This window comes from Ranitomeya variabilis, chromosome 5, assembly GCF_051348905.1.
Source record: "Ranitomeya variabilis isolate aRanVar5 chromosome 5, aRanVar5.hap1, whole genome shotgun sequence".
In the NCBI taxonomy this organism is placed as follows: domain Eukaryota; kingdom Metazoa; phylum Chordata; class Amphibia; order Anura; family Dendrobatidae; genus Ranitomeya; species Ranitomeya variabilis.
Genome location: NC_135236.1, coordinates 686,864,681 through 686,874,822, shown reverse-complemented (window position 1 = coordinate 686,874,822; position 10,142 = coordinate 686,864,681). Strand labels below are relative to the sequence as shown.

Below are 10,142 nucleotides of genomic sequence, written 5' to 3'. Positions count from 1 at the left end.
GTGCAGCACACGAGAGACATCAGAGCTCCACGTCTCCTGCCACCAGCTCAGAGGGAATTGCACATCAAAAGATCAAGTCTGCAGAGGACAAGTGTGGAGAATAATGCAGGATGAAGAAGAAGATGCCAGAAGAAGGCTGAGCCCTCATGTCCACAGGGCAGATTATTTTGGAAAGTTACTTGAAAGCACAGTTCCCATTTAGGGGTTAATGTCAGAACACAACGAACATCATTGCTGCTGACAGTGACAACCATTCTGTGTACACAGTGTGAGAGGTTGTCAGCCCCGCCCCAGTGATGACATCACTCCTATCATGTCCCGGCTGCTCCCGCTCGCTCTGGGTCGCACTCGCTCAGGGTCGCACTCGCTGTGGGTCGCACTCGCTCAGGGTCGCGCTTGTTTCCTGCCCTTTATCTATAGTAAATACTTACATTTTTCAGTTAATTATAAAAAGCCGGTCAAGGTCCAGATCTGATCTGTTCGTGTCTCGCAGTCACGCGGCCTCCGACTCGCTGCACGGTGAGTAGATCTCGCAATAATCCGGGGTTCTGGGGAGGTTTATGGGCTGATTACAGCGCAGAGATGAGGGGTCCTGACCCCACTAATGAGTGATAATACGATGTCACAGGAGAGAGCAGCGCCATATCCCCCGGGACTGCAACAACTCCCATCCTCCCCGGCGCCACACAGTGTATCACTACTCCCATCATCCCCGACCCCAGAGCTCACAATCTAATCTCCTATCACACAGTGTATCACTACTCCCATCATCCCCGACCCCAGAGCTCACAATCTAATCTCCTATCACACAGTGTATCACTACTCCCATCATCCCTGACCCCAGAGCTCACAATCTAATCTCCTATCACACAATGTATCACTACTCCCATCATCCCCGACCCCAGAGCTCACAATCTAATCTCCTATCACACAATGTATCACTACTCCCATCATCCCTGACCCCGGAGCTCACAATCTAATCTATCACACAGTGTATCACTACTCCCATCATCCCTGACCCCAGAGCTCACAATCTAGTCTATCACACAATGTATCACTACTCCCATCATCCCCGACCCCAGAGCTCACAATCTAATCTCCTATCACACAATGTATCACTACTCCCATCATCCCCGACCCCAGAGCTCACAATCTAATCTCCTATCACACAGTGTATCACTACTCCCATCATCCCTGACCCCGGAGCTCACAATCTAATCTATCACACAATGTATCACTACTCCCATCATCCCCGACCCCGGAGCTCACAATCTAATCTCCTATCACACAGTGTATCACTACTCCCATCATCCCCGACCCCGGAGCTCACAATCTAATCTCCTATCACACAGTGTATCACTACTCCCATCATCCCCGACCCCGGAGCTCACAATCTAATCTCCTATCACACAGTGTATCACTACTCCCATCATCCCTGACCCCGGAGCTCACAATCTAATCTCCTATCACAGTGTATCACTACTCCCATCATCCCCGACCCCATCATCACAATCTAATCTCCTATCACACAGTGTATCACTACTCCCATCATCCCTGATCCCGGAGCTCACAATCTAATCTCCTATCACACAGTGTATCACTACTCCCATCATCCCTGACCCCGGAGCTCACAATCTAATCTCCTATCACACAGTGTATCACTACTCCCATCATCCCTGACCCCGGAGCTCACAATCTAATCTCCTATCACACAGTGTATCACTACTCCCATCATCCCTGACCCCGGAGCTCACAATCTAATCTCCTATCACACAGTGTATCACTACTCCCATCATCCCTGACCCCAGAGCTCACAATCTAATCTCCTATCACACAGTGTATCACTACTCCCATCATCCCCGACCCCAGAGCTCACAATCTAATCTCCTATCACACAGTGTATCACTACTCCCATCATCCCTGACCCCAGAGCTCACAATCTAATCTCCTATCACACAGAGTATCACTACTCCCATCATCCCTGACCCCAGAGCTCACAATCTAATCTCCTATCACACAGTGTATCACTACTCCCATCATCCCCGACCCCAGAGCTCACAATCTAATCTCCTATCACACAGTGTATCACTACTCCCATCATCCCTGACCCCGGAGCTCACAATCTAATCTCCTATCACACAGTGTATCACTACTCCCATCATCCCTGACCCCAGAGCTCACAATCTAATCTCCTATCACACAGTGTATCACTACTCCCATCATCCCTGACCCCAGAGCTCACAATCTAATCTCCTATCACACAGAGTATCACTACTCCCATCATCCCTGACCCCAGAGCTCACAATCTAATCTCCTATCACACAGTGTATCACTACTCCCATCATCCCCGACCCCGGAGCTCACAATCTAATCTCCTATCACACAATGTATCACTACTCCCATCATCCCTGACCCCAGAGCTCACAATCTAATCTCCTATCACACAGAGTATCACTACTCCCATCATCCCTGACCCCAGAGCTCACAATCTAATCTCCTATCACACAGAGTATCACTACTCCCATCATCCCTGACCCCAGAGCTCACAATCTAATCTCCTATCACACAGTGTATCACTACTCCCATCATCCCCGACCCCAGAGCTCACAATCTAATCTCCTATCACACAATGTATCACTACTCCCATCATCCCTGACCCCAGAGCTCACAATCTAATCTCCTATCACACAGAGTATCACTACTCCCATCATCCCCGACCCCGGAGCTCACAATCTAATCTCCTATCACACAGTGTATCACTACTCCCATCATCCCTGACCCCGGAGCTCACAATCTAATCTCCTATCACACAATGTATCACTACTCCCATCATCCCCGACCCCGGAGCTCACAATCTAATCTCCTATCACACAGTGTATCACTACTCCCATCATCCCTGACCCCGGAGCTCACAATCTAATCTCCTATCACACAATGTATCACTACTCCCATCATCCCCGACCCCGGAGCTCACAATCTAATCTCCTATCACACAATGTATCACTACTCCCATCATCCCCGACCCCGGAGCTCACAATCTAATCTCCTATCACACAATGTATCACTACTCCCATCATCCCTGACCCCAGAGCTCACAATCTAATCTCCTATCACACAGTGTATCACTACTCCCATCATCCCCGACCCCAGAGCTCACAATCTAATCTCCTATCACACAATGTATCACTACTCCCATCATCCCTGACCCCAGAGCTCACAATCTAATCTCCTATCACACAGTGTATCACTACTCCCATCATCCCTGACCCCGGAGCTCACAATCTAATCTCCTATCACACAGTGTATCACTACTCCCATCATCCCCGACCCCAGAGCTCACAATCTAATCTCCTATCACACAGTGTATCACTACTCCCATCATCCCTGACCCCAGAGCTCACAATCTAATCTCCTATCACACAATGTATCACTACTCCCATCATCCCCGACCCCAGAGCTCACAATCTAATCTCCTATCACACAGTGTATCACTACTCCCATCATCCCTGACCCCAGAGCTCACAATCTAATCTCCTATCACACAATGTATCACTACTCCCATCATCCCTGACCCCAGAGCTCACAATCTAATCTCCTATCACACAGTGTATCACTACTCCCATCATCCCTGACCCCAGAGCTCACAATCTAATCTCCTATCACACAATGTATCACTACTCCCATCATCCCCGACCCCAGAGCTCACAATCTAATCTCCTATCACACAGTGTATCACTACTCCCATCATCCCCGACCCCAGAGCTCACAATCTAATCTCCTATCACACAATGTATCACTACTCCCATCATCCCTGACCCCAGAGCTCACAATCTAATCTCCTATCACACAGTGTATCACTACTCCCATCATCCCTGACCCCAGAGCTCACAATCTAATCTCCTATCACACAATGTATCACTACTCCCATCATCCCCGACCCCGGAGCTCACAATCTAATCTCCTATCACACAGTGTATCACTACTCCCATCATCCCTGACCCCAGAGCTCACAATCTAATCTCCTATCACACAGTGTATCACTACTCCCATCATCCCTGACCCCAGAGCTCACAATCTAATCTCCTATCACACAATGTATCACTACTCCCATCATCCCTGACCCCAGAGCTCACAATCTAATCTCCTATCACACAGTGTATCACTACTCCCATCATCCCTGACCCCAGAGCTCACAATCTAATCTCCTATCACACAGTGTATCACTACTCCCATCATCCCTGACCCCAGAGCTCACAATCTAATCTCCTATCACACAGTGTATCACTACTCCCATCATCCCTGACCCCAGAGCTCACAATCTAATCTCCTATCACACAGTGTATCACTACTCCCATCATCCCTGACCCCAGAGCTCACAATCTAATCTCCTATCACACAATGTATCACTACTCCCATCATCCCTGACCCCAGAGCTCACAATCTAATCTCCTATCACACAGTGTATCACTACTCCCATCATCCCCGACCCCAGAGCTCACAATCTAATCTCCTATCACACAGTGTATCACTACTCCCATCATCCCTGACCCCAGAGCTCACAATCTAATCTCCTATCACACAATGTATCACTACTCCCATCATCCCCGACCCCAGAGCTCACAATCTAATCTCCTATCACACAGTGTATCACTACTCCCATCATCCCCGACCCCAGAGCTCACAATCTAATCTCCTATCACACAGTGTATCACTACTCCCATCATCCCCGACCCCAGAGCTCACAATCTAATCTCCTATCACACAATGTATCACTACTCCCATCATCCCCGACCCCAGAGCTCACAATCTAATCTCCTATCACACAATGTATCACTACTCCCATCATCCCCGACCCCAGAGCTCACAATCTAATCTCCTATCACACAGTGTATCACTACTCCCATCATCCCTGACCCCAGAGCTCACAATCTAATCTCCTATCACACAGTGTATCACTACTCCCATCATCCCTGACCCCAGAGCTCACAATCTAATCTCCTATCACACAGTGTATCACTACTCCCATCATCCCCGACCCCAGAGCTCACAATCTAATCTCCTATCACACAGTGTATCACTACTCCCATCATCCCCGACCCCAGAGCTCACAATCTAATCTCCTATCACACAATGTATCACTACTCCCATCATCCCCGACCCCAGAGCTCACAATCTAATCTCCTATCACACAGTGTATCACTACTCCCATCATCCCCGACCCCAGAGCTCACAATCTAATCTCCTATCACACAATGTATCACTACTCCCATCATCCCCGACCCCAGAGCTCACAATCTAATCTCCTATCACACAGTGTATCACTACTCCCATCATCCCTGACCCCAGAGCTCACAATCTAATCTCCTATCACACAGTGTATCACTACTCCCATCATCCCTGACCCCAGAGCTCACAATCTAATCTCCTATCACACAGTGTATCACTACTCCCATCATCCCTGACCCCAGAGCTCACAATCTAATCTCCTATCACACAGTGTATCGCTACTCCCATCATCCCTGACCCCGGAGCTCACAATCTAATCTCCTATCACACAGTGTATCACTACTCCCATCATCCCCGACCCCAGAGCTCACAATCTAATCTCCTATCACACAGTGTATCACTACTCCCATCATCCCCGACCCCAGAGCTCACAATCTAATCTCCTATCACACAATGTATCACTACTCCCATCATCCCCGACCCCAGAGCTCACAATCTAATCTCCTATCACACAGTGTATCACTACTCCCATCATCCCCGACCCCAGAGCTCACAATCTAATCTCCTATCACACAGTGTATCACTACTCCCATCATCCCCGACCCCAGAGCTCACAATCTAATCTCCTATCACACAATGTATCACTACTCCCATCATCCCCGACCCCAGAGCTCACAATCTAATCTCCTATCACACAGTGTATCACTACTCCCATCATCCCCGACCCCAGAGCTCACAATCTAATCTCCTATCACACAATGTATCACTACTCCCATCATCCCCGACCCCAGAGCTCACAATCTAATCTCCTATCACACAGTGTATCACTACTCCCATCATCCCCGACCCCAGAGCTCACAATCTAATCTCCTATCACACAGTGTATCACTACTCCCATCATCCCTGACCCCAGAGCTCACAATCTAATCTCCTATCACACAGTGTATCACTACTCCCATCATCCCTGACCCCAGAGCTCACAATCTAATCTCCTATCACACAATGTATCACTACTCCCATCATCCCTGACCCCGGAGCTCACAATCTAATCTCCTATCACACAGTGTATCACTACTCCCATCATCCCCGACCCCGGAGCTCACAATCTAATCTCCTATCACACAATGTATCACTACTCCCATCATCCCTGACCCCAGAGCTCACAATCTAATCTCCTATCACACAGTGTATCACTACTCCCATCATCCCCGACCCCAGAGCTCACAATCTAATCTCCTATCACACAGTGTATCACTACTCCCATCATCCCTGACCCCAGAGCTCACAATCTAATCTCCTATCACACAGTGTATCACTACTCCCATCATCCCCGACCCCAGAGCTCACAATCTAATCTCCTATCACACAGTGTATCACTACTCCCATCATCCCTGACCCCAGAGCTCACAATCTAATCTCCTATCACACAGTGTATCACTACTCCCATCATCCCTGACCCCAGAGCTCACAATCTAATCTCCTATCACACAGTGTATCACTACTCCCATCATCCCTGACCCCAGAGCTCACAATCTAATCTCCTATCACACAGTGTATCACTACTCCCATCATCCCTGACCCCGGAGCTCACAATCTAATCTCCTATCACACAGTGCATCACTACTCCCATCATCCCTGACCCCGGAGCTCACAATCTAATCTCCTATCACACAATGTATCACTACTCCCATCATCCCCGACCCCAGAGCTCACAATCTAATCTCCTATCACACAGTGTATCACTACTCCCATCATCCCCGACCCCAGAGCTCACAATCTAATCTCCTATCACACAATGTATCACTACTCCCATCATCCCCGACCCCGGAGCTCACAATCTAATCTCCTATCACACAATGTATCACTACTCCCATCATCCCCGACCCCAGAGCTCACAATCTAATCTCCTATCACACAATGTATCACTACTCCCATCATCCCTGACCCCAGAGCTCACAATCTAATCTCCTATCACACAGTGTATCACTACTCCCATCATCCCCGACCCCGGAGCTCACAATCTAATCTCCTATCACACAGTGTATCACTACTCCCATCATCCCTGACCCCAGAGCTCACAATCTAATCTCCTATCACACAGTGTATCACTACTCCCATCATCCCTGACCCCAGAGCTCACAATCTAATCTCCTATCACACAGTGTATCACTACTCCCATCATCCCCGACCCCAGAGCTCACAATCTAATCTCCTATCACACAGTGTATCACTACTCCCATCATCCCCGACCCCAGAGCTCACAATCTAATCTCCTATCACACAATGTATCACTACTCCCATCATCCCCGACCCCAGAGCTCACAATCTAATCTCCTATCACACAGTGTATCACTACTCCCATCATCCCCGACCCCAGAGCTCACAATCTAATCTCCTATCACACAATGTATCACTACTCCCATCATCCCCGACCCCAGAGCTCACAATCTAATCTCCTATCACACAGTGTATCACTACTCCCATCATCCCCGACCCCAGAGCTCACAATCTAATCTCCTATCACACAATGTATCACTACTCCCATCATCCCTGACCCCAGAGCTCACAATCTAATCTCCTATCACACAATGTATCACTACTCCCATCATCCCTGACCCCAGAGCTAACAATCTAATCTCCTATCACACAGTGTATCACTACTCCCATCATCCCCGACCCCAGAGCTCACAATCTAATCTCCTATCACACAATGTATCACTACTCCCATCATCCCTGACCCCAGAGCTCACAATCTAATCTCCTATCACACAATGTATCACTACTCCCATCATCCCTGACCCCAGAGCTCACAATCTAATCTCCTATCACACAGTGTATCACTACTCCCATCATCCCTGACCCCAGAGCTCACAATCTAATCTCCTATCACACAATGTATCACTACTCCCATCATCCCTGACCCCGGAGCTCACAATCTAATCTCCTATCACACAGTGTATCACTACTCCCATCATCCCTGACCCCGGAGCTCACAATCTAATCTCCTATCACACAATGTATCACTACTCCCATCATCCCTGACCCCAGAGCTCACAATCTAATCTCCTATCACACAGTGTATCACTACTCCCATCATCCCTGACCCCAGAGCTCACAATCTAATCTCCTATCACACAATGTATCACTACTCCCATCATCCCCGACCCCGGAGCTCACAATCTAATCTCCTATCACACAGTGTATCACTACTCCCATCATCCCTGACCCCGGAGCTCACAATCTAATCTCCTATCACACAATGTATCACTACTCCCATCATCCCCGACCCCAGAGCTCACAATCTAATCTCCTATCACACAGTGTATCACTACTCCCATCATCCCAGACCCCAGAGCTCACAATCTAATCTCCTATCACACAGTGTATCACTACTCCCATCATCCCTGACCCCAGAACTCACAATCTAATCTCCTATCACACAGTGTATCACTACTCCCATCATCCCTGACCCCGGAGCTCACAATCTAATCTCCTATCACACAGTGTATCACTACTCCCATCATCCCCGACCCCAGAGCTCACAATCTAATCTCCTATCACACAATGTATCACTACTCCCATCATCCCCGACCCCGGAGCTCACAATCTAATCTCCTATCACACAGTGTATCACTACTCCCATCATCCCTGACCCCGGAGCTCACAATCTAATCTCCTATCACACAGTGTATCACTACTCCCATCATCCCTGACCCCAGAGCTCACAATCTAATCTCCTATCACACAGTGTATCACTACTCCCATCATCCCCGACCCCAGAGCTCACAATCTAATCTCCTATCACACAGTGTATCACTACTCCCATCATCCCCGACCCCGGAGCTCACAATCTAATCTCCTATCACACAGTGTATCACTACTCCCATCATCCCTGACCCCAGAGCTCACAATCTAATCTCCTATCACACAATGTATCACTACTCCCATCATCCCCGACCCCGGAGCTCACAATCTAATCTCCTATCACACAGTGTATCACTACTCCCATCATCCCCGACCCCGGAGCTCACAATCTAATCTCCTATCACACAGTGTATCACTACTCCCATCATCCCTGACCCCAGAGCTCACAATCTAATCTCCTATCACACAATGTATCACTACTCCCATCATCCCTGACCCCAGAGCTCACAATCTAATCTCCTATCACACAGTGTATCACTACTCCCATCATCCCCGACCCCAGAGCTCACAATCTAATCTCCTATCACACAATGTATCACTACTCCCATCATCCCTGACCCCAGGTGGCCCTCTCCGGCCCTCACCTGCTTGCCCTGCAGACTCTTCCCCTCACACTGTGTCAGTGCCGCTATCCGTTCTGCTGCATTTAATCTGAATATTTTCTGCTATCAGATCCCATCGTCCGTCCGCAGCACTGAACATGGCACCAAATGCAACTCGAACTGCACGGAAGGCGAATCCCGGGACCAGGCTGAAGGTGAGAACCTATGATCCTAGATCTGATGACAACCAGCCCGTGTACAAGTGTGAGGTCGTCGGCCCAGCACCCGCTGATGATGTCACTGATATACTCTCTGACAACCTGTGTATACTTTGTTAGTGGTTGTCAGCCATGTCCCCACTGATGACATCACTGATATAATATCTGACAACCAGTCTGTGTACAGGTGTGAGGCTGTCGGCCCCACCCCCACTGATGACATCACTGATATAATATCTGACAACCAGTCTGTGTACAGGTGTGAGGTTGTCGGCCCACCCCCACTGATGACATCACTGATATAATATCTGACAACCAGTCTGTGTACAGGTTTGAGGTTGTTGGCCCCACCCCCACTGATGACATCACTGATATAATGTCTGACAACCAGTCTGTGTACAGTTGGGAGGTTGTCAGCCCCACCCCCACTGATGACATCACTGATATAATG

General features: G+C 48.6%; 1 protein-coding gene across 1 annotated transcript in view; it reads left to right on the top strand.

Annotated features, from left to right (window-relative positions):
- The first annotated feature begins 340 nt into the window (after positions 1-340).
- The window catches only part of LOC143777148 (solute carrier organic anion transporter family member 1A2-like), a 157,983-nt gene continuing 148,181 nt past the window's right edge, over positions 341-10,142 (top strand). Inside the window, exons 1-2 of the mRNA XM_077267232.1 lie at positions 341-519; positions 9,604-9,688. Coding sequence (XP_077123347.1) covers positions 9,632-9,688 — 57 coding nt within the window. The 5' untranslated portion in view covers positions 341-519; positions 9,604-9,631. The remainder of the gene's footprint in view (positions 520-9,603; positions 9,689-10,142) is intronic.